The sequence below is a fragment of the Phascolarctos cinereus genome, unplaced genomic scaffold (assembly GCF_003287225.1).
Source record: "Phascolarctos cinereus isolate Bilbo 61053 unplaced genomic scaffold, phaCin_HiC Scaffold_5;HRSCAF=322, whole genome shotgun sequence".
NCBI classification, from domain to species: Eukaryota; Metazoa; Chordata; class Mammalia; order Diprotodontia; family Phascolarctidae; genus Phascolarctos; species Phascolarctos cinereus.
The window spans coordinates 233177004-233202969 of record NW_027555958.1 but is presented as its reverse complement, the minus strand read 5'-3'; the positions used below and the strand labels follow the sequence as shown (position 1 = coordinate 233202969).

At 41.0% G+C, this 25966-nt stretch overlaps 1 protein-coding gene across 3 annotated transcripts; it reads right to left on the bottom strand.

Annotated features, from left to right (window-relative positions):
• Positions 1-22572, bottom strand: LOC110217194 (trem-like transcript 2 protein). 3 transcript variants are annotated; one of them, XM_078155373.1, is made up of 6 exons: positions 22430-22532; positions 20073-20241; positions 14971-15291; positions 13549-13981; positions 10934-11040; positions 1-9998 (listed from the first exon to the last, which is right to left on the bottom strand). In XM_078155373.1, the coding sequence occupies exons 2-6, from the start codon at positions 20131-20133 to the stop codon at positions 9985-9987; spliced, it is 936 nt and encodes a 311-aa protein (XP_078011499.1). In that variant the 5' UTR covers positions 20134-20241; positions 22430-22532; the 3' UTR covers positions 1-9984. The 3 variants fall into 3 exon arrangements, 2 of the variants coding, with proteins under 2 accessions (XP_078011499.1, XP_020855079.1); XR_013487026.1 differs by lacking the exon at positions 1-9998 and adding an exon at positions 12508-12660 and having other exon boundaries at positions 10954-11040; XM_020999420.2 differs by lacking the exon at positions 20073-20241 and having other exon boundaries at positions 22430-22572.
• Between the last annotated feature and the right edge of the window lie 3394 nt (positions 22573-25966).

Below are 25966 nucleotides of genomic sequence, written 5' to 3'. Positions count from 1 at the left end.
TTTAAAAATGGAAAATAGGTTTGATTTTATTTGCACATTTCTAAAAATATATTTTCATTTGTATTTCAACAACAATAATTACAACTGACAGTTATGAGACACTTTTACATATATTGTTTCATTTGAATCTCATAAAAACCCTGTGAGGTAGATATTTAACAGTTTTTGACACTTAACAGGTAAACTGAAGCTGAAAGGTTAATCAACTTTCCCACTATCACGCAGCTACTTAAGTGTTGCACCCAGGATTCAAACCCAAGTCTCCTTGACTCCAAGCGTAACCTTCTATCTACTATTTCTAGTTAATTTGGCTATAGATCATTTCAAGGGTAGAAATATAGAACCTAGAACTCTGTACAAGTCCCAGGGAAGATTTAATTGTTAAGGGAGGGGAGGAGTAAGTATTAGGAAAAATTTGGAACAAAGTTAAGGAAATTAGGTTTATGATTCTGGAAAATTGATGTTTAGAGTATTTTTCGTAAAAAAAAAAAAATAAGAACAAAAAGAATAACTTCACTGTTGTTAGTCCAGAGGGGAAAAGATCCCTAGCATTGAAATGAGCTAAAACAGCCCTCCTAGTCACATGGTATTGACCACAAGGGTCCCATAGGATACATCAAGAGAAACTATTTTAAGACTAAAAAGTTACCAGAAACAACTCACAAAGAACATAGAAATTAAATTGTTATCTTGGACTTTTTCTAACTTTTTTCACCTGGCTATCATAAGCATTTAAGAGAGTTCCTGTGCTTCTCTAAACCCTGACCCATGCACCTTCAGGGGCCTCATCGTGGAGTCATAAGTATGATTCAGGAAGTGGGGCAGGAACAGGGCCCAGGCCCAAGGAGGAAGTCTAGTAATCATAGAAATCTGGGATAAGGTGGGAGGGGGCGTGTGGATTAAGACCTATAGGACATATAACTAACAAGTTAAACTTTTCCAAAGCAAGAATTATGTAAAGCAATTTCAGTTGTTTCCACAGTCAACATACCAAGGACTCTACTAAGAGTGAACTTAGAATGGAGAAGGCTAATTAATCTAATCCCTTACTACACTTCGGCGGGGCTGCAGACATTGACCCACAGGATTGTAACAGAACTCAACACCGCCCCACCCTTACTCTGTACCACACAAAGCAGGAATAGGGCTTTGCCAGAGAAGACAGCATGGCGATGTGCTTTGTTGCAACAATAATAATGATGGCTAACATTTACATATTGTTTGTGCGCCAGACACGTGCTGAGAGCTTTTTCTTTTTTTTTTTTAGCAATTGTTATCTTATTTGATCCTCACACCAACCCTGAGAGGTAGGTACTATTATTATTCCCATTTCACAGTTGAGAAAACTGAGGCAAAGGTTAAGTGACTTACCCGAGGTCACACAACTAGTAAGTGTCTGAGGCCATATCTGAACTCAGGTCTTCCTGATTCCAAGACCCATGCTCTATCCACTGTGCCATCTAGTTGCCCCCAGCAATTCTCAATCAAAAACCATAGAAACAAAGGGAACTGGGGAGGAATATTAGTGGCTTGGGGGTGGGAAGTAGGAGTAGGAGAGCAATTCACCAGGCCTAAAGGAGAAAATTAGGAAGAAAAAGACACCTATGTGGATAATAACAATAACAAAATAACAACAGAAGGAGCATTGATAAAACCATTTTTCTAAAAGACCATCTTTCTAGTACACCAGGAAACAAGAGTGAAAATGGGTTGTAAATAGGAGGACCAACTATAGGAAAACAGACTGGAAACACAATGTACTAAACCTCACAACACCTTGCCTACAGGTGAATCAGGTCTTTCGTGGGACTAAAGAGCAAAATGAGATGGCACCTAAAAGGGAAGTGGGGAGGAAGATCGAGGGGAAACTGATGTATCCTAATGAAAGCAATGGTTAAAAAAAAATGAAGGAAAAATCTCTCAAAGGGAAGGGGGCTTAGGTAGAATGACTGAGTATGCACAAGGGAGGGACTGAAATAAGAGTAAAGGAAGAGGGAAATTTTGATCCAGTAATGGGAAGATGTCTCACTAAAGGATGCTCCCATGGGGGCAGAGGGATATTCTTTAATGGGAAATAGGAAACTTACGGCTGTTATAAGCTGCAAATATTCAGTGCTCAGGGACAGTGGTCATCACACTGCCTCGGGAGAAGGAGAATCAGAGCTCCTAGGGGCAACTGACACCCAGAAGAGGAGGATGTAGATCCAGAGAAAAGTCATGACAAATGTGGGGAAATGATCATGGGGATGAAAAGGGGTAATAATGAAGTACTCAATCCTCTTTTTCTCCCTCATTCTCTTCTTAATCCCTTACAATCTGATTCCCTATTTCATTATTTCACCGAAATTGCTCTCTCCTAGTTACCAGTGATCTCTTGATTGCCAAATCCAATTGGCCTTTATGTAATCCTCATTCTCAGTCTTTCTGCAGTATTTGACACTATTGATCGCTCTCTCCTCTTCGATACTCTCTTCTCTCTAGGTTTTTGGGACAACACTGCTGGTTCTCCTACTTATTTGAACATTCTTTCTCCATCTCCTTTGCTGGATCCTCATCCAAATAACTCCCTCTAACCATAGGCCTGGGACCTCCAGACCTAAGTCTTGTCACTGGACTGCAATGACTCTGGAGGAGAGAGTGAGGCTGATGACTCTGCACAGCCCTGCCTCACTTAAACCCAATTCACTTGCAAGTCAAGACATCACCTTCCTGATGTCATTGATCCTCTTTGAGAACAAAAGATGAACAGCAACAATCTAACCATAGGTGTCCCTGAGGGTTCTGCCCTGGGTTCTCTTTCCTTCTCCTCCTATACTATGTTACTTGGTGACCTCTTCAGCTCCCATGGATTTAATTATCATCTCTGTGCTGATGATTCTCAAGTCTATCCATCCTGTCCTAACCATTTTGCTGACCTCCAATCTTACACCTCCTATTCCCTTTCAGACTTCTCAAATTGGATGTCCAGTAGGCATCTTAAACTCAGCATTCCAAAAGTGAACTCATTATCTTCACTCCCAAACCCTCCCCCTTTCCAAACTTTCTGATTACTGCCAAGCATAATACCATCTTCCTGGTTCCCCAGGCTCACAACCTAGGTGTTGTTACCTTCATTTCTCACCTGCCCTTACATCTAATCTTTTGCCAAGGACTGTTCACTTCACCTTTATAATATTTCATTTATACCTCTTTCTATCTTTTGGTGTTGCCACCACCTGGTACAGGCCCACATCACCTCAAGTCTAGACTATTGCAATAGCCTGCTGATGGGTCAGTCTGCCACAGATCTCTCCCCACTCCAGTCTATCTTCCATATCTTCCTGTACTGTAAGAAATAACAAATATGATGAATACAGAGAAGCATGGAAAGAGCTATCTGAACTGATTCACAGTAAAATAAGCAGAACCAAGAAAATAATATGCACAATGATTACAACAATGTAAATGGAAAGAACAACTGCAAAATAATCAAAAATGAATATTAAAAAATAAATGATAGGCCTGGGGGCAGAACCAAGATGGTGGAGAAAAGGCAGCAACTTGCCTGACCTCTCCCCACAACCCCTCTGAACACCTTTAAATAATGCCATAAAACAATTCCTGGAATAGCAGAACCCACAAAAGGATGGGATGAAATAATTTTCCAGCCAAAGACAACTTAGAAGGTCAACAGGAAAAGTCTATTGCACCTCGGTAAAAGTGGAGGCAGCACAGACCACTCTAGCACAGCCCTAGCCCCAGCAAACCAGGAGCAGACCTTGGGAGCCACTGCATCAGCAGCACAAGCAGCTGCTTCCTGAGCTCTCAGCTTACAAATGGCAAGGGGTCAGAAGGAGATTACAAGGGTATTTTTGCTGGCACTGAGGCAGGACTCCATTGCTTTGCCCATACCTGGATCTGGGTTGCAGTCCTGGGTGGCAGACCACGGGAGTGGAGCACACCACTAGCAAGTGGAGCAGGGACCTTCGGTACAGTTCCAGGGCAGAAAAGAATGCTTGTGGTCACTCACAGACCAGAGCATAGGCCAGGAGAGTAGTAAACACACCTCTCTTAGATCATACCACCTTGGAAAAACTGAAGTTTTTTCGGTAGAAGTATCTTCGAAAACAGCTGCACAAAACTCTTGAAGCTTGGGACAGCACAACCTCCACCCTAGAAGCAGAGCCCTACTTTGACAAAGAGTTAAAAGTCAAGAAACAAGGTGGGGAAAATGAGCAAACAACAGAAAAAAAAATCTGACCATAGAAAGCTACTATGGTGACAAGGAAGATCAAAACACATACTTACGAGAAGATAATAAAGTCAGAGCTCCTACATCCAAAGCCTCCAAGAAAAATATGAATTGGTCTTAGGCTATGGAAGAGCTCAAAAAGGATTTTGAAAATCTAGTAAGAGAGGTAGAGGAAAAGTTGGGAAGAGAAATGAGAGTGATACGAGGAAAATCATGAAAAAATGAGTCAACAGCCTGGTAAAGGAGACACAAAAAAATACTGAAGAAAATAACACCTTAAAAAACAGACTAGGTCAAGGGGTAAAAGAGATCCAAAAAGCTCATGAGGAGAAGAATGCCTTAAAAAGCAGCATTGGCCAAATGGAAAAAGAGGCACAAAAATTCATTGAAGAAAAAAACTCCTTAAAAAGTAGAATTGGCCAAATGGAAAAGGAGATACAAAAACTCACTAAAGAAAATAATTCCTTAAAAATTAGAATTGAGCAAATGGAAGCTAATGACTTTATGAGAAATCATGAAATAATAAAACCAAAAGAATGAAAAAATAGAAGACAATGTGCACTATCTCATTAGAAAAGCAGCTGACCAGGAAAATAGATTCAGAAAAGATAATTTTAAAATTACTAGACTACATGAAAGCCATGATCAAAAACACCCAAAAAACAAATAAACAAAAAAACAACCCAGGCATCATCTTTCAAGAAATTATCAAGAAAAACTGTCATGATCTTTTAGAACCAGAGGCTAAAATACAAATTGAAAGAATCACTTCCTGAATGAGATCCCAAAATGAAAACTCCTAAGAATATTAGAGCCAAATTCCAGAGCTTTCAGGTCAGGGAGAAAATATTGCAATCAGCCAGAAAGAAACAATTCAAGTATCATGGAGCCATAGTCAGGGTAACACAAGATTTGGCAGCTTCTACACTAAAAGATCAGAGGACTTGGAATACGATATTCTGGAAAGCAAAGGAGTTAGGACTACAACCAAGAATCAACTACCCAGCAAAACTGAGTATGATCCTTCAGGGGAAAAAAAATAGATATTCAATGAAATAGAGGGTTTTCAAGCATTATTCATGAAAAGACCAGAGCTGAATAGAAAATTTGACTTCCAAATACAAGACTCAAGAGCAGCATAAAAAGGTAAACAGGAAAGGGAAATCATAAGGGACTTAATAAGGTTAAACTGTTTACATTGCTATGTGAGAAGATGATACTTATAACTCATAAGAACTTTCTCATTATTAGGGCAGTTAGAAGGACTATATATAGATAGAGGGCACAGGTGTGAGTTGATTATGAAGGGATGATAGCTAAAAAAGAAATTAAGGGGTGAGTGAAGAATGCACTGGGAGAAAGGGAAAGGGAGAGGTAGAATGAGGTAAATTATCTCATGTAAAAGCAGCAAGAAAAAGCTTTTACAGTGGAGGGGAAGAATGGGGAGGTGAGGGGAGTTAGTGAACCTTACTCTCATCAGAATTGGCTCAAAGAGGGAATAACATACACGTGCAATTGGGTATAGAAACCTATCTTACCGTTTAGGAGAGTATGGGGGAAAGGGGATAAGAGAAAGGGGGGAGTGATAGAAGGGATGGCATTTGGGGGGACAGGGTAGTCAGAAGCAAAACACTTTTGAGGAGGGACAGTGTGAAAGAAGAGAGAGAATAGAATAAACAAGGTGGGAAGGAGATAGAACTGAGGAAAATACAGTTAGCAATAGTGACTGTGAAAAAAATTTGAAGCAAGTTTCTCTGATAAAGGCCTCATTTCTCAAACATGTAGAAAACTAAGTTAAAGTTATAAAAGTAAGAGCCATTCCCCAATTGATAAATGATCAAAAGATATGAAGTTTTTAGAGGAAGTAATCAAAGCAATATGAAAAAATGCTCTAACTCACTATTGATTAGACAAATGCAAATTAAAACAATTCTGAGGTACTACCTCATGCCTATTAGATTGGCCAGTAGGACAGAAAAGGAAAATGACAAATGTTGGAGGGGATGTAAGGAAAATGAGACATCGATTCACTGTTGGTGGAGTTGTGAACTAATTCAACCATTCTGTGGAGCAATTTGGAACTATGCCCAAAGGGCTATAAAGCCATGCATACCCTTTGACCTAACAATACCACTACGAGGTCTGTATCCCAAAAGAGATAAGAAAACAAAAAGGAAAGGGACCTATATGTACAAAAATATTTGTAACAGTTCTTTTCTGGTGGCAAAGAATTGTAAGGGGATGCCCATCACTTTTGGGGAAGGGCTGAACAAATTGTGGTATGTGCTTATGATGGAATACTATTATGTGATAAGAAAAGATAAGCAGGATGCTTACAGAAAAACCTGGAAAGACTTACATGAGCTGATGCAAAGTGAAATGTACTGTGTACAAAGTAACACCAATGTTGTAAGGTGATCAGCTGTGAATAACTTAGCTATTCTCAGCAATACAATGATCCAAGACAATTCTGAAGGACTTATGAAAAATGCTCTCCATCCCCAGGGAAAGAACTAATGGTTTCTGAATACAGATTGAAGCATACTTTTTTATTTTATTTTTTCTTGAGGTTCTTTTTTTTTTTTTTGGTCTATGTTTTCTTTCACAACATGACTAATGTGGAAATGACTACACATATATAACCTACATTGAATTGTTTACTTTCTCAATGAGGTGAGTGGGAAGGGAGGAAGAGAGAGAATTTGGAACTCAAGTTTTAAAAACTAACTTTAAAAATTGTTTTGACATGTAACTGGGGAAAAAGACTAAAGAAATTCAAAAAATAAAGGCAAAAAAAAAGAAATAAATAAGAATTTTTTTAAAAAATTAATGTTGCAAACTTAAAAAAAACAAGCATGACTCCAAAGATGAGATAATATCCCACCTCACTCCTTTGCATAGGTAGAAAATACACAGGTGTGATACTTTGTACATATCTTCATATTTTCTCAATGTATTGAACAGTTTGGCTCATTTTTTCTCCTTTTTATTTTCTTTAAAAAATTTTGGTTATATGGTTCTCTGGAATGAGTGAGAGGGAGAGATACTATTAAAATTTTGGTGATGTAAATAAGAAAAGGTATAGATAAAAATGTATTTTTTTAAAAAGCAGATGTTCAGTAAGTGGAAGTGAGGCCCTGGCTAATGGCTGGGTCCTTCTGGTCACTTTTAGGGTTTCCTAGCCACATGCCTAATACAACTGTTGGTTACTCTAACTTTGGGTCAGTCTCAGTCAATTAGTCAATAAGCATTTATTAAGCTCTTAACCATGTGCCAGGCACTGTACTAAGTGCTGGTGATACAAAAATGGGCAAAACCACTGTTTGAGACTGGACACTGAGGTCCATAGCATTTGGCACCTGAACTTGACCTTTGTTCTCCACTCTTCTGAGCAACCACCCTCGCCTGCAGAATGGGCAGAGAGCCACTCTTCCCAGGAGACTTTTCAAGCCACTCTCAGAGCAATGATAACTTTCAGAAAGTCATTCTAGCTATACATCCCCTTGGATATCAGACAATGCAAAGTACTCAGCATTAGGTGGGCAGAGCAACTTGGGATGATCAAGTCTTAGGATGTCAGTTCTGATTGATATTTGATTATAAAGGCTCTGGATGCTAATGCGACCTACTTGGGTGCCTCTCTAGCCAATCAGTTTGCCCTGTATTGTGTTGATCAGACAGCTTAGGACCATTCTCAAATTTCTCACCAATATGTATCCTATCTCTCTAGGTCAGGGATTCTTAACTTTTTATTGCATTGTCAGCTCCCTTTAGCAGTCTGATGAAACCTATGGACATTCTCAAAATATTTTAAAATTAACACAATAAAATATGTTACAAATGTTTATATTATATTATAAGATTAAAAATATATTACAAGATTACAAAGGAAACTAATTATATTGAAACACAATTTTCAAAATATTTTTTAAAATGAGTTCATCTACCCCAGTTTAAGAAAACTGCAAGCCAAGTACACAGTACAAGTTCAGAGGGAAGAGGCCATAAGTCCTTCTATATGTCTGACATTATAGTACAGCACTGAGCACACAGTAAGTTGTCAGTAATGCTAAATTATTAATGAATTATTAATAAATGCTAGCTATCATTAATAAATACTTCTTTGATGAATGGATAGATGGATGGATGGATGGATGGATGGATGGATGGATTAATGGATGGATTGATGGATGAATGAAATTTAATTAGATGATGGGCCTTATTTTGCCCAGTAACGGTACACAATCTAATGCTAAGGTACCCTCATTCTGATCTACAAACTGGTTGTGGACTGTGAAGATTCCTGGAACTTAGACACTAGATTTAAAGTAGCCCCAAGATAGGGAGGATGTCCTGAGGCAAAGAAAGTCAGTTATAGACTGTGATGCTCCCAAAGTTGCCTCTGTCAATAACCAAGCTTATCCATGAGTGGCCAGAAACAGGACAGTCATGAGTGCCATGTTCAAAGAATTTAAATGCCCATCGTGTACCACCACCACCCCTAGGAAAACAGGGAAAGTCACAGGAAAGTGACCTTCCCAAGTTAAAACAAAGGGAATAGACTAAAGTGGTGAGCAGGGGGCAGAAGCATGAAGACTACTAGATCATTTCCCTCAGAGAGGACAGGCCCATTTGAAGGAGGCCTGGTTTGATTCAAGAAGCCCTTCTCAGGAACCATCCCAAGATGGTTTTGCTTCTCTTCAAAGGAAGATTCCAGACCTCCTCTTCCTTCAGAAAGGAAAACTAGTCCAAAAAGGGAGCCCACAAGTACCTGTGTTTTCCCCCTTTCCCACCTGCCCCCTACTCCATGAAGCTAAAGTTCAAGATAAGAGAATCAGATGATGTAATTACTCCCCAGAAAAGAGAAAAAAAGCAAATGGAACTCCAGATTTCCCCAGTTCCTCCCCTTGCAAAGCGACAATATGGGAATTTTTTTCATTTGTAAAAGGGCTTATTAGCCCCATGCTATTATTCATTGTTGTTGTTCAGCTGTTTTCAGTAATATTCAACTCTTGGTGACCCCTTTTGGGGTTTTCTTGAGAAAGATACTGGAGTGGTTTGACATTTCCTCCTCCAGCTCATTTTACAGATGAGGAAATTGAGGCGAACAGGGTTAAGTGACTTGCCCAGGGTCACACAGCTACTAAGTGTCTGAGGCCAGATTTCAACTGCTATCCATTAGGATTTATGTAATCAGGGCCTCTCATTGTGGGCAGAGTGAAAGGGATCCATCTGGTATCATTTTAAGGAGCATTATTCTGGAATCCTTTCTAGGAGATTCTGCCAACCAAGAGAAGGCTCAAGATCTCCCTGTCTTCAGGAGGTAGTGCTAGAAAAGACTTCAATATTGTGTTTAGTCTAGCCCCCACCTGCAAAAGGTCACAACAGATCTTTCAAGAGCAGGCTGTCTGGGTTGCTGCTCTACTCCTATGCCCCATCAGCAAAGGGCTGGACACTGAGTTTTCTCACCCCTTGCCTAAAGGCAAATACACTCCCTAGCATTACCCAAATCCTCCTACAATAGCCAGCCATCCTCTGAATCCGGGAGCAGGGATGGATTCTCATCCCTCTGGACACTGAAGTCAACTCTTCATTAACCGTCTTCCTCTCCACTGAGTCCAGCACCAGAAGACCAGCTGGAAGAGGACCTTCCTTCCATAGTGGCTGGGACAGGGTTGTCTCAGATCACCTCAGCCTGCTTCTGAGGGTTCCAGGTCTTCAGGCCTGTTGGACCAGGATAAAACTGGACCGTCTTATACATAATAAACTGCAAAGATATAAAAAGAATAGAGTCCATAGACTATACCAAGGTAGCATTCCCAACCCATACTGGGATATATTGTGTGTATGTTCTTCCTTCACTCCTATCCCCCTGATTCAGTACTAAAAAATGGAGAGGAAACCTTCTTGTACCCATTAGAATATAAGCCCCTTGAAGGAAGACTGTTTCCCTTTTTTCTTTATATTCCCACTGTGCCTGGCCCAAAGGGTTAGAGACTATACTTGTGCTTTCACTGTCACAGGGAACTCCCAGGTAAAGAATTTCCCCCTACCAATACAGATCAGCAAACGTCTCTACAGCTTATAGGCTTAGAATGTTTAATTAGAGCACTGAGGGGTTAAATGACTTGTCCAGGGTCTCAGTATGTGTTAGAGTCAGGACTTGAATCCAGGTCTAACTGCTTCCAAATCATCTCTAAAGCTTGTTGTTTAAGTCATTCCCCCATGCCTGGAATGTTCTGCTTACTCACTTCTGTTTTCCAGGTTTCGTATAAGATCCAGTTCAAATCTCCCCTTCTGCAAGAATTCCTCCAACTGCTAGCATCTTCCTCTTTCAAATTACTTTCTGACTACTATGTATGTATTTTGGATATACTTGTTATTTACATGGTGTCTCACCAATTAGAATGTAAGCTTCTTGAAGACAGGGAGTGTTTTTCTCTGTCTCCCCACTGATTAGAAAAGCAAATAGCATAAGTGCTGACTGACTAGTTGTCCAGGAAGCCCTGGGATCTATGTGCTGTTGTTCCTTATTCCCCTGACCATGAAGTATCATGAATATCAACTCTCCCCAGGGACAGGAAAAGGGACATCCAAAAAAGAGACTGAATGACATGGAAGGACCAATAGTAGTATTGGAGCAGACCTCAAACAAGGTCTGGGTCAGCCTCCTGCACTTAGGCAGGCCAAATTCTTACTCACTTCCCATGCGTTTCTTTTTCCATAGAACATAGGATACAACGGAAAACATCAGGATGGTGAAACTTCCTCCCAACAACATGGGAACAGCGAGGCTGGAGTTGTGGAAACTAAAAACAAAACAAAATAGGAGAATGGAGAGGAAATATTGTTAGCACAGATGTGCTGCTTCTTACAATTCCCACTCTAGATTGAGGGAACTGGTGAATCCAGTGATGGGAATGGGGAGGTAGAGAGAGGGATACTGAATCCTCCTTAATCTGCCCCAAAGAAAGGAGTACAGAAACCCAAAGGCTCTCTAGCTGGAGATGCCAGCAGAACTCCCAAACAGCACCCTTATTTATCACTGGATTCAGAGTAAGGAAATAATAGTCCTAAGAACCCAGATGTGATAGAAAATTAACAATCCTAAATTTTGGAGGGAGAGGTCACTCACCACACAGAAAATTGCCAAGGGATACTTAATGTGGTGGTGATTGTGTCCTCTGGCAAAAGGATCCCCCTCCTACCCCTTTAATCCCTCTTCATCATAAACTCTACACTCACACACACACACACACACACACACACACACACACACCAACTTTACTCTTCAATCAGAGCTTGTCCCCAAAAAAGGTCTCCATCAGTAACTGATGGATAAATTATTTTTCCCATGAGTGGTGGAGAATACCTGTCTTTTTTCTCATCCCCCATTTCCTTCTTCATATCAATAACCCTCTATTCTTTATCTCTTGACCTGCTAACTACTTCTCTCTTTCTTTCTCTCTCTCTCCCATCTACAATCCCCCATTCATCCACAATGCCCATGAGTATCCAAATGCATCTCCAACCTTCCATCTCCCATCTTTCCATTCCTGATCTCTCTTTCCCAAATTGACTGATTCAACATCATCTCCAAGATGGGAGAAACTTCAGAAGCTTTCTAATCTGGCACATACCTATGAAAAGGAATCTCTCTACAATATCTCTAGCAAGTGCTTGTCTAATCTTTTCTTGAAGAATTCCAATGAGCAAGAATCCATCACCTCCCGAGGAAGTTCATTCCAATTTGTCAGTTTTTTTAAAAGCTCAACTAGGGATTTCTTCAGTAAAAGTACTCCTTATAAAGAAACTCCTTCTGTAAATGCAAACTGTTGAGGTTCTTGGGTGAACCTTGCCCAAAGCTGCCACCCCCAGGTTCTCATTGCCTTGGTATACCTTTTCTGCGGCACAGTTTCCTCATCTGTAAGTTGAGCTATACTAGTTCTGAAGTTCTGAAATTAATACTTTTAGAAGGTTATCTGGGACACTGAGAGGTTAAGTAACATTCTTTTTTTAAAATTAAATATTATTTTATTTTCCCAGAAGTGTATTCTTAATTAAAGCATACTGGCTTTTTGTGCTTGTGAATTAATTTTCTGGAGGTTTACTAACAATCTCTTCAAAAATATGTTTCTGAATTTTGCTAACAATCTTAGTCATTGGCCCATAGACTGTGGTCTCCATGCTCTTTCCATTTTTTAAAAATCAAGATAACATTTGCTCTTCTTAGAAGTCTAAAAGATCACTGACCATGGCTCAACAATCATATTTACCAGTGAGATCATGGAACGAAGTTTGTGTGGGCTTGGGAGCTTGAATTCATCAAGGGAAGTTGGATCCTCTCCTACCATCTCCTTACTTATCTTCAGTTTCAATTCCTTATTAATCATTTTTGTTCAGTCATTTTCAATCCAAAAATATTCCTCCTTACAAGGGAAAACAGGAGCAAAATTAAACTTGCACAGTTCTTTCTTCTCTCTGCCTTTCATCATCATTATCTCATCTGCTGAGAGTGGTAGCACTATTCCTTCTTAGATCTCTTCTTTTCCTTAATTTTGGCTTAAAAATAAAACCTTTGGACTCAGTTTTCTTCATCAGTCTTAGCTTACTCTAAGCTTTATCATTCCTTATATTTTTCTTAAAGGGCCATGTAACACTTTTGTATTCATTCTCTGTTCCCTGTCCTTGCCTTCTTCTGTGTGTGACTTTAAAAATCTAAATTGATTAGTGAGCTTTTTGTGCACCCACATAAATTTCCTTAAGCACCAACTCCCTTTCACCAGTTTTTCCTTCTTAATGGAATTAGTTCTTCTTTATACTTAAAGAATTTCATAAGAACTTCCTATTTTTCCAGGATGTATTTCACCTGATTTCCTCATATCATATGTCTTATCTCTCATCCCAATTTCCCAACCAGTTTTCCCCATCTGTATCTCCTGCCCCATTCTCTACTCTATTTCCTATTCCCCAACCCCTGTGCACATGCCCTTATATTCAAAATACATCTTGATTTGCTATTCTCCATACCCTTCACCATTCCCCACTTTAATTATATAAACCTTGTTCCCAAACTGAACTCCTATCGTCAATCCGTTGCCATTCCACACACCTGCAACACACCTGCCTGTCCCCCATTCTCCTCTCTCAGTTCCCTACTTTTTATTAGCTTTGTTGGTCAAAAAGTCAAATCAGAAAACAGAGCTTTGGTGATAGGTCTGATGTGAGTCTTGCATAAAGGAACCATTAAAGCCTGATAAAGAGTTGCTGATGCATTTGACAAATGGCATTTTCATATCCTAAGGCTGGTAGGGTACCTGTTAGGAGGTAATTCCTTCGGGTATGATTTGATGGTGGTGGATATGGTAGTGGAAGATCTGGCCTTGACTGTGACCAACATCACTGGGGCAACATGGGTGGATCTTGCCTTGCAAGGAGATCCATTAGTTGCTGAGGATCTTGTGGTCATCCTTAGTGTGGCAGTGGTTTTGGGTCTGGTGACTGGTGTGAATCTCATTGTGACTCTAGATACAGTGGTCATTGATCTGGCCATTGTAGGGAGAGTAGCTGTGTCAGCTGGCATCGTACCCATTGAGGCAGGTATAGAAGTAGTGATAGGAACAACTACGGGCAGGTCCTTGTTCTTGTTGAGGAATGGGTCAGTGGTGACAGCAGTCCCAAAGATGTGGTCTAGTTCCTGGATGGAGGCTTCTTTTGTAATAAGTGGGGTGTTTCTCTCAGTTGAAGGTGCTGAGGAAGCAAATAGAAGGAAAAAGTTAATATAGAAGTGCTGACTGAGATGAGGAACAGAAGAGCCTATCTCCAGAAGTTTCCAGTGGGGTTTCCCAGTGTTATCTTCATCCACTTTGGGGGATTCAAGTACACAAGTTGAGGTGTATGGATTGGGATGGGGATGAGGAAGAGCAATGGAGCTGGGACACAACCGAAAACTCCTTTGTATCTCACAGTCCACGTTCATTACAACTACTATCTATGTGACCCTGGGCAAGGCACACCTGGGACAAAATGAATTTGGGGGAGTGGCTAGCCCTGCTTTGAGTGAAGCAGGTATACGGAGTTATGTAGTACTGTAGCAGTCCCATCTTCTCTGTTGGCAGGGGCTGGTCCATTACCCAAAGAGTAATTTCCCTCTTCTCCACAATATTTGGGAAGAAAGGACAACAGATTCTAGGTCCATGTCCCTGGAAGGGAACATTTGAGGTCTGCTGGTATAGTTCAGCTTACAGATGAGGAAAATGAGGCCCAGAAAATGTATACTATGGCAATGAGACCATGTGGGTGGCAGCTTTGGGCAGGGTTTACTCCAGAACCTCAACAAGAATGTGAAATGAGGCTTGGGCTAGGGAAAGATTCCCCAACTATGCTCTTTGTCACCATCCTGACACAAAGCTACCTTTCTAACATGATAGTTCTGGTTTTGGCTCTTTTGGTAAAGGAAATTCCCATGACTCCTCTTGTCTCTCTTCACCTCACACTGTTTCCTTATGCTCCTACTCCCTTTAGAATAGATATAGCTTTGTCCAATTCAGAGGCAGAGGTGAGAGATATTGCTCCCTTAAATACCAATTTGAGTTACCGGCAGGAGTAGTGTGGGGGGAAGTGGGGAAGAGGAATTCAGTCTCTCCTTTCTTCCATATCAACCTCAATAAAGGGAGGAGCTGATGAGAATTCAGGGAATCAAAGTGACCTCCTTCCCCTCTCTTGAGTCAGACACTCACCTCGTGAGACCACCAGCTGAATACCCTTCACGGGGTATAGTGAGCGTGAGCTATTCCTCATACACCAGTATTTCCCAGAGTCCTGGTGCCGAAGTCTCTCCATGGTGACAATGAGGAGCCCGGCCTGGGAGTCATCATGGAGCTTGTAGGGGGTGCTAAATCCTGCACCCCGACTGAACCTTGAGTCACACTTCTTCCTTCTCACCTTGCACCAGACCTTGCCCTCCCATCGGTCAGAACGGACAGTGTAGGAGCATTGAACAGATAGTGTCTCCCCTTCTCGGTGACGGACTATTGTATACACATCCTCTACCTGGGAGTCTGGGGGACACACACCCCAGTGGGGATGGGGAAGGGGAAGGTGAAAGAGAAAGAAGAAGGGATAATAAAACAAAACGTTGAAGGAAGAGGCTAGGAGTCCCTAAGAGCTGGAAGGGACCTTAGAGACTATCTAATCCAACCTTCTCATCTTCCAGATGAGGAAACTGAGGCCTAATCATATAACTTTCTCAAGATCACACAGGCAGAGCTGGGCTCTGATTTGATTTCCACCCCATTGAATGAAAGGAGGTAAAACTTTTTGAAAGGTCCTAAAAGCTCTAAGAAGATCAGGAATAAAAGAGAAATCAGAAATGGGTAAGGGCTAATCAGAGGAATTTTCTTAGAAGAAATTAGTTATAAACTGAATTTTGGAGGCCAGGGGAATGGATAACAGGATTCAAGGTTGAAAGGAAACTTTGAGATCCTCTGATCCTCCTTCTATATCTGACTACTCCTCAGTTTCTCGTGCTGGGTCATCCATCATCCACCATCTCCTGTCTTCTCTAACAGCTAAACTGTGTGACCCTAAGCAAGTCATTTAACCCCTGTGTGCCTCAGTTTCCTTATCTGAAAATGATGGTGTTAGATTGGATGGCCTCTGAAGAACTTCTAGGTCACATAAACAACAAGACCAAGTAGATTTTTTTCTTCCTGATCCTTATGACCTATCAAACTTCTCCAAAATAGAAATTACGTACCAAAGACAAGGCAACTTCAATTGTCTCCAGAGTCTAAGACAGCAGGAATCCAAAAGAAGGTTTAAAAATATGTAGACTAATAGCTACTCTGAGCCCCTTCAGTATCCCTTTCCCTACCACCCACTGTGCTACCAGCAGCAAAGCTGATCCAAGTACTTGCTGATCCAAGGACTTGACCCATGGACTTGCAACATAACCCAGCCCCACACCTCAGCATCCCTTCCCTTTTCCTAGTGCCTTGAAGAAGTTTTCTGGAGAGTCAATGGCTAGGATTATGACAATGTTCTGTCCTACCAAAAAAAAATATTCTGTAAGAGGGCAAATGAAATGAAAAACATGTATGAGGCCAAGAAATATGTCTGGACTTGAAAGAATTCAACCCCATACCTCTTCCACCCAGAGATTCAGAGATTCAAACTCCAAATGACAGAAATCACCCCAGCTGTGGTATGTCTAGTGTGACAGCACTCTGAACTGCTGAGGAATGGAGAAACAGAGCATTGTGGGGGTGGGGGGTGCAGGGGGGAGGGACAGACAAGGGGAAGGCTGTGCCACATTCCATCAAACCTGAAGGAAAGAGCCTAGTATCCAGCTCAGGACAGTTCTATCCCCCAAAAGTCAGTTGGGGCAGAGACCTAGGCTGGCGAACCATGAATTGCTCAGTGTTGGAGGAGGCTGAGACACTCTGAGATGCCCTATAGAAACCACCATGAGAGGGGAGAGAGTAAGAAAGTAAGAAACAGGGAAAATAAGGAGGGGAGAGAATAGCTAAAATTTCCAAAGATCTTATGAGGAAGAAAACCCAAAGGTTTTGAGGATAAGCAGATAAATCGACAGGGAAAACATTAACAGAAGAAGGAAATATGGGCTCCAGATCTTTTAAATGAATTTGGGCTTCTCAGAGGGACAATGCTGTAAAACAAAGGAAAATGAATCAACACTTGGTAAGAGAGAGGACCCTGTGGAATTTGAGAATAGAACCACAACACTCTATTCTTAAGTGGAGAAATGAGAATTATGAGGGCAGAATTTATGGCCTGCACAGCAGAAATAGTAGAAAAGAAAAACTTGAATCTGTGATGGAAAGCCTAACCAAAGAAACAACAGGGAAGACAAACTGGTTAGGAATAAAACTATAGAGACATGAAGGAAAATCTAGAAGAAAAGCAAAAGCAGTAATATTGAAGGAAGACATGCTGTCCATTCAATATTGATTTTGAAGACAGGATGCATAGAAATAACATAAGGATTATAGGTCTTCTAGAAGAACATGACAAGCCAAAAACCCTAAACACCATTATGCAAGAAATAATACAATTAATTCAGAACTTCTGAACACAGAGAGAGGAAATACCAACTGAAAGAATGCATAGATTGCCTCTGGATGGATTCTAAAGTTCCTTCGAGTTCTTAATCCGTGATCCTTTGACTCCAGATTGCTCCCCAACACTCTGTCTTGTGACTGTTCTCTTCCATTTCTGTACTCTGTCTCTTCATGGTAGCACCTCTTCCTAAAGGTTCAGCTAGCATGTCTATGAAGATGACTCCCAAATCTATATACTCAATTTTAATCTTTCTTCAGAACTTCAGTATCACATTACTAACTGTCCTGCTTGATGTTTCCATTTACATGTTCCATAGTCACCCCAAATTCCCATGATGGAACTAGTAAACTTATTTCTCTCTGAACTTGCTTATTTTTGTTGAGAGATCATCCTTAAGTCACCCCGGTTTGCAACCTTGGAGTCATTCATGACTGCTTCCTCTCCCTCACATCTCATTTTCAAAGCATTTGATTGTTAACTTTATCTTCCCACCTTCTCTCACATCCATCCCCTTTTATCTACTCAAACAGCCATTATCCTAACCCAAATTGTCTTCACCCCTGACCTGAGTTGTAGTAGCATCCTCGCTAGTCTCCTTCCTTTCAGTACTTCACTCCTCAGATCCATACTCCAAATAGCTGTCAAAATCATCTTCTTAAAACTTAAATCTGGCAATGTTACTCACCTGAATAAAAGTCATTAGTGTCACCCTATTGCCTCTAGGATAAAATACAAACTGTCATTTAAAGCCCTCCACTATCTGACTCCAGTCTGGATTTACAGATTTATTTCCTATTAATTCTCTTTCATACGTTCAAATTCTAACCAAATTAGCGTTCTAGCTATTCCTCAGATTTATAATCCTCTCTACAGTCATACAAGAGGCTGCCTGGAATTCCATACTGGAATGCCCTACCACTTCATCTCCCTTAGCACAGTGCCTAGCACATAAAAGGTGCTTAATAAAGGCTTTGTGACCGACTTCATCTCCATCTCTTGGAATCTTTGTTGTTTGATTGCTTCAGGTGTCCAACTCTTCACGACCCCATTGGGGGTTTTCTTGGCAAAGATACTGGAGTATTTTGCCATTTTCTAATCATTTTATAGATGAGGATCTAAGCAAACAGGGTTAAGTGACTTGCCCAGAGTCATGTAGATAGTAAGTGTCTGAGGCTGGATTTGGACTCAGTAAGACGAGTCTGTCCACTGTGCCACCTAGCTGCCCCTTTGCAATCATCAGCTTCCTTCAATGCTCAATAACAATTCCATTTCCTTTGTGAAGGTTTTCTTCATCCTTCACCATCTCTCCCTATATATTATTCTTTCTCCTCAAATTCCCTTGTATTTGTTTTATCTGTATGCAAGCTATACCCATCCTCCTAACAGAACACAAATTCTTTGATTACACGATTTGTTTGGGTTTTATAATTAAATACCTACTGTTTAGTATACAGCAGGTGCTTGTTGAATTGTTTAATTTGTTGTCATCTAGTCCAGCCCCATCATTTTGTGAGTTGGAAAACTGAGATCCAAACAGGAGAAGTGATTTTTTCATGTTTCTCTTTCCCTTACACTTTGACATCATCATAGAGGGGAAGATGGAGTTACATTGGGTTGCTTGGTTCCTGCTCTCCATTAGATTACCTGCAAACACTAATTTCTCCAGGGCTCCCTGGTAACTCAGTGCCTATGACAGGGATGCTGAAAAGGGAGGAGGAGTCCAACTCCAAGTCACTGGAAAATCCTGATCCACTACAGAAATTGTTTTCCATTTTGAGTAAGCCTCTTTGCTGCTCTGAACCGTATGGTCCCAACCCAGATGGCTTAATATATAAAGGGCTTCTGGAAGCCCCATCTAGAAATCAGAACACTACTGCCATGACTGGAGATCTGTAGCATAGGGGAGAAATTTCTATCTGGGATGGGACAGAGCTTATCATGCCTTGGGTCTGTGGGATAAATAGGATGACTTTGGTAGGGCCCTGCTGACCCAGTGTCTGCATAGTTTGGAAACCAACTTGATCTTTGCATCCCAATCCACCCTTTGCAGCTGGAGAAGAGGTTTCCTAAATGTTGAGAAGATTAATGGGAAGTGGTAACCCAGTTGCCATGACAATAGAAATGGACAGTTTCCAAAAAGACTAATGGTCATTGCTATGCTAGATAGCCACCTCTAGGGATTGGCCCCAACCCAGGAGAGGAGACTGCATGAGCATTCTGAGAACCACACACATTCATTTCTACTCACAAGGGACTTGTAAGTTCACCTGCTTATGAAATCAAAGTTGTGATATCAGAGCCAATCAGAGACACTGAGCTCTTAACCCCCTTAGAGAGCTTAAGGACACATTTTAAGAGTCAGTTCTTTTAGGAGGAAAGTTAGTATCCAAGTTAGAGACCTAGCAAATGGAAGACCCCCAAACAGAGACTGATCTGGGTTCATTAGCCTCTCTGACTTGCTTGGCACTTTCCCAGCCAGTTACTTTGATATGCTCAGTGATAAGTGGTCATTGAAGTTAAGATCACTGTCTCACAAGTAATCACATCTCTCTCAAATAATATTCAGGCTCTTTAGATAGCGAGGGAAAGAGAGAAATAGAAAAGGTCTTTCTGAAACAGAAATGATTCGAGGGTAGAGTCAGTAAAGCCCTCTCCCCACCACACAGCAAATCCCTCTTCCACCTCTAAGACAACCTACCTCCCACCCCTCAGAATCATGCAGTCATCCCAGGCCCCACCTGCCTTCTCAGACTCTCACCTGAGAAACAGAACAGCAGCAAGAGAAGTAGCAGCAACCAGAGACAGGTCCCTGGCTCCATGGGGCTCGAGGAGGTCACAGCCTCCTCTGAACACTCCCCCAGGGACTTGGGCACCTTGGGGTCCTGAGGTCAACGTCCAAAGCCAGCTGTGGGCCTTGCCATCTGGGTCTAGTGAATAGGATGGTGAAGTTGTGAAAGTGAAATTGCCTATTTAGGGAAATGAGGAAATTGCAATTGCTGGGAACCCGCACATGCAGCAAGCCCAGGGCCCCAACCGCAGGGGCCCCAGAGACAGCCTATCACTGTTGCTTCCGTTCTTCACTCTTTGCAGGTGTGGCCGGCTCCACCCTGCCCTAGAGCTCCTCTACCTCAGGGCTTTGATGCCCCTTAAATGGGGGAGATGGTCAACAGTCTAGACAGAATAATTGACATCTATAAAGTCTTTAAAGCTGTCAAAGCATTTGATATAAACCGTATCATTTGGTCCTCAAAAGAACTTTGTGAAGTAAACATCCAAGTATTGTCATCACCCTTTTACGGATGAAGAAACTGAGGCTCACAGTGAGGTTCAGGAACCTTGTCCAGGGTCACACAGCTTACCATTGTGGAGGCAGTTTCAAAACCAAGTCTCACTCAAAACCAAGTTTCCACTCCTCTGTTCTGTCGCCACAGATAATGTAAGGGTCTTCAGCTCACAGAAGGAGAGGATCATTTGGGTAGGTAAGAGCAAAGTCTGTAGAATAAAGCTGATACAGGGGAAAGATGCAGGGTCTGGGGTCAAAGGACCTAGGTTTGAATCCTGGTTTTGCCACTTACTATCTATGTGACCTTGGACAAAGCCCAGGACTCCTCTCTCTTAGTGTTTTCTATAAAATGAGCTCTAAATTCCTTTTTCAGCTCTAAAGGTATGAACTAAATGTTGTTATTTGTTGTTCAGTTATTTCAGTTGTGTCTGACTCTTTGTGACCCCATTTGGAGTTTTTCTTGGCAGAGATATTGGAGTTTTTGCCATTTCCTTCTCTAGTTAATTTTACAGATGAGGAAACTGAGGCATACAAGGTTAAGTGACTTGCCCAGGGTCACACAGCTAGTTAAGTGTCTGAAGCCAGAAACTAGATAGTGGCTCTTTAAAAGGGAGTTTCTTGGGTCAGCATGGCTCACTACTTTGCCTTAGTGTTGCTGGGAAAGAAACGCTCCCCAGGGGAAATAATGCTTCATTCACACATACCCATTCATACATTCAGAATCAAAGAGTACTAGAACCAGTTCTCATCTAGTTCATCTAGTCCAACCGTTGCCTTTAGAAGACCAGGAAACTGAGACCCAGAGAGGGGAACAGGCTTACCAAAGTCACACACACAGAAACAGAGCTGGAGGCAAGGTTTCCCAGAGGCAATTGGATGGTGTAGTGAATAGAATTCTGGACTTGGAGGCAGGAAGACCTGAGTTCAAATCCAGCTTCAGGCATGTAACAACTGTGCTATCCAGGCAAGAGTTTGCTGGAATTGGGCCATACCAGCTCAAGCTGATTGCTCGATTTTCATTGGGAGCATTTGTACTGTTACAAATCAGGTACTAATTTTTTAAAATGATTGTCTAGACTTTAAAAAGTGTTAGAGAAAATATTAATAACAGAAATTAAACTCGAAAGTGTATCATGTGTGTATTTTTCCCCTGGAATGCCTATTGTTAAGCATTTACAGGCATACCCCTGAACCCAGGGTAAGTCATTTAACCTCCACCCCTAATCTCCTCATCTGTAAATGGGGATAATAACAGAACCTACTTTCCAATGTTGTGAGAATAAAATGCAGTGATATTAGGGCAATGATTTGCAAAACCTAATGCACTGTGTGAATGTTATTATTCTCCAGTGTTCTTTCCACTACATCTCCTCTGACTCATTCACACTCATTCTCCCTTTTAACAACTTATTTGTACACAGGTCTTTCATCCCGTATTAGATTGTAAGCTCCTCAGGAACAGGGCCTGTCTACATTATCCTCTTAGCACAAAATTGGTGCTTAATAAATATTTGTTGGGTTCACTAGAATGGAACAGAACCATGGCGCATATCCACTTACAAACCCTCATTCCCACTCAACCATACTTGCCAGTTATACACTTACATGTTTTCACACACAGTCCTGCTCAATCAGAATCCTGCTCACTCACCCACATGCATTCATTCATTCGTTTACTCCCAGGCACATCTATTCCCTCCCACAGAACAATATTTTGTCACCAAACTTTAAAAGGAAGTCAGGGGTCTCCTTAGAAATACCCAACCCTTTTGGTTTCTCTTCCTTCTCCCACCCCTCATTCTTTGTCTTTATAGTGGTCCCCATTCACATACCATCTTCCTCGTGTCTCCCACACTGCTTTCCAAGACCCTGCATCTTGCTTCCTGCTTCCTCTCACTCATCTCTCCTCCGAGAAGCCACTCCTCAGTACCATCCCCTTCTTCCTCTTAGTCCCATGCACAAATATATGCATTACCCTCTTTTCAGCCACCCTCACTCTTATCTCCATCCCACAGCTGTCAGCAACTGAAATGACTCAGCATTTCATAGGAGGCCTCCGCCTTCTTGCTGCATCCCTGTGGGTCAACTTCTGACATCTGTTAGCTTTGCACTGTTCTACTTGGGAAGACTGGTGGACCATGGGAGGCCCAGGAGGTATGAAGGGAGTCATCAGAGTATCTAGGAGCATAACCCAGAGTAGAGTGTCTGTTCTGTCCCCTCATTCTTCTCAGATGGGGCCTGGATACCTTCCGGAAGCTCTTGGGCCCAAGATTTTAACACTGAGCTCAGAGATCAAAGGAAAAGGAAAAGGTCCTTTGTGTACAAAAATATTTGTAACAGTTCTTTTTGTAGTGGCAAAGAATAGGAAACTAAGAGGGAGGTGCCTCTCAGTTGAGGAATGACTGAACAAATTATGTTATGTGAATGTGTTGAATATTATTGTGCTGTAAGAAGAAGTGGATTGTTTCAGAAAAACCTATGAAAAATTGTACGAATTGATGCAGAGTGAAGTGAGCCTAACCAGGAGAACCATTTACATAATAACATTATGAATAGGAAAAATTTTGGAAGACTTAAGACCTCTGATCAACACAATGATCAACTATGATTCCAGAGAATCTGATATACAACCTCTGATAAAGAGGTGACAGACTAGATATATAGAGAAAGAGAGATGCTTTTAAACATGGCCAATAAAGGAATTTGGGGGGGGGTTGTTTGTTTTATTTTGTTTTGTTTTGTTTTTACCATGCATTGGATTGTGAGCTCCCTGAGGGCAGGGATGGTCTGTAGCCTCTTTTTATATCCCCAGCACTTGGCACAATGCCTAGCATAGAGTAGATATTTAATAAATGTTTATTAATTAATTGATTGATTATGCATATTGGTTTGAAAAAGATGTGGCTACTTTGGTGCACTCAATATAAATCAATAGTATAATGTGGCAAAAGAAGATAAGGCAGACTTAGGAAGTACCTTGCTTTAAACATCACCTAACCCAACCTCCTCCATTTTACAGATGAAGAAATTGAATCCCATAAAGGTTAATTGACTTACTCAAAGTCATTCTCCAAAAACTGGACAAACAGAATTCTAACCCAGATTCTGTAACTCCTAATGAAGTCATATGTAGTGCGTATGGTTGACTAGGGGGAGGTTGCAGACTTTAGAAGATAGTAAAAAAAAAAAAAAACACCACATATTGTGGGAAATTGGATAAGGGATTCACTGTGTTGATAAAGTAATTGTCAATGTGACACTCATACATATGAAACATATGTTAAAGGAAGATCCTAGGTCCAAAAAGAGGTACCCTAATGAAACAGAGTCTGATCCCTGATTACAAAAGTTTTTATTGTCTGAAAACAGCTTGCGAAGAAAACTCGCAAGAAAGGGGAGAGAGAGAGAGAGAGAGAGAGAGAGAGAGAGAGAGAGAGAGAGAGAGAGAGAGAGAGAGAGAGAGAGATCAGGTGCTCAAAGAGAAATGGGAAAAGGGTGAGATAAGATGGTTTCTAGAGACTTTCAGGTGGGGGGGCAGGGTTAAGGGAGAAGACATCTGTAAACAGAATAAGCTAGGCAGCAGGATGTCTTGGGCCTTCTGGTTCTGTGGTTTCTGGCTGCTACAGGCATCTCCACATTTGCCTAGCATTCACTGTCAGAGAACACTGGTATGTCAAGCAGTTTTGGACTTCAGAAGCCTTTCTGACTGGCTAGTTGTGTAACTCTGAGAGATTAATATAGTCATCACAGAGCCCATGTTAACATCATGAACCCCTACATGTGATAATAACCAATGACAGTAAATATCTATGTAGCATTTGCTTGAAGTATGGATTCATAGGTACCCCTACCCACGTAGAAATCTAGTCAAAGGTTTTGAAATAACTCAGATTGCAGTATCTCAGTTGACCATCAGGTGGTGCTCTACTTGAGCTGGTCTCTTCCTTGTCTATTTCAGGATATTCAAAAGACTTTTGAACAGTCTCATAGCCTAAACTAGTCTAGGAAATGAAATGCTAATAAAATATTTAAATATGATATTTGTTACACTTGCATTTTTGGCTCTGCACCCAACCAAATGAGAGAGTACACTCTCTCAGGACTCTTCTCCAATAATTCATATACTCAGTATGTAATCACACAGTTTTAATTTAAAATGCATATGGCAGAGGAGAGAGAAGTTAAGGAGAGTAATGGATCCATTTGATGAGTTCCCCAATCAACACGATGAGATTACAAGACCTACACATATAATTGGCAACTACCTATGAATTGTGGACACTCCCACCAACATTTTGCTAATAGGACATAGGAAACTCAAGGTAATTAACTGACTGTGAATCAGGGGAGACAGACACACATTGAAGAAGCCATCTCTGCTTGTGGTACATAAAAATGAGCTGTGATTCAAATGCTCTCTGTATGTGTTTCTTTCTCCTTCTTTATCTGACTTTAAGACCAGAGCTACTTCTGAACGAAGTAGTATTAAAACCGGAAAAGCCTTTAGATAATTTGCAATTTCTCCCCCAACCAGAATGATGGCTTCTGTCAAAAGCATATAGCAGAGACAGACATGCTTGCATGTGACCTGAGAGGTAGCTCATGACAATGTCCCTAAATCCCAACTTTCCTTGTAAAGGGGGAGGGATTTTGAATTGTCTAGCCATCATGATTTCAGAATCTAGCCTTTTAGCCAGAAAAGAGAGATTTCTTAGGTATGTTGCCTCTTGGGTAACCCTAAATTCAAGATTTCCCAAGTTTGGAAGTTTGGGCCCAAACCTTGAAAGAAATGATTCTTTGAGGACCCCTACTCAAACTCTAATCAGTATTAGTCAGTTCATTATAATTTTATAAGGGGTAATGATTGTTAGTAATTATTTTAATATATTCATCTAGTAATACATATCTAGTCAATCACTTAATAGTAGGTATAAGAACAAGTAATATATTAATCCATACTTTGTATAAGTTACATAGGAATATAGATTCTAATAGGAGAGCCCTATAATAGGCCTCAGACTTTAATATAATGTTCATTCGTCGTTTAGCAGCTAGGGAGCTCACTTGTGCAACAACAAGAATGCTGACAAAGGTATCTCCATCCTGTTTTGCTCAAATTCCATAATGAAACTGAGCACAGGTAGTGGCATGGTACAGAAAGTCCACTCCAGTAGGTTCTTGGAGCATATGTATAGCTTGTACCATCTCCTCCTGCTTAACCTAATGAGAGGCCTATCTATCTTATGACCACCTAGTCAGTGGGGATATTCCTTGCTTCACCCAACTCACGACCCTGCTGACAGATCATTTTTCTTATTTTAGCTTATGTATCATATGTCAATCAATGAGATTCTGTATTTTACCATGCC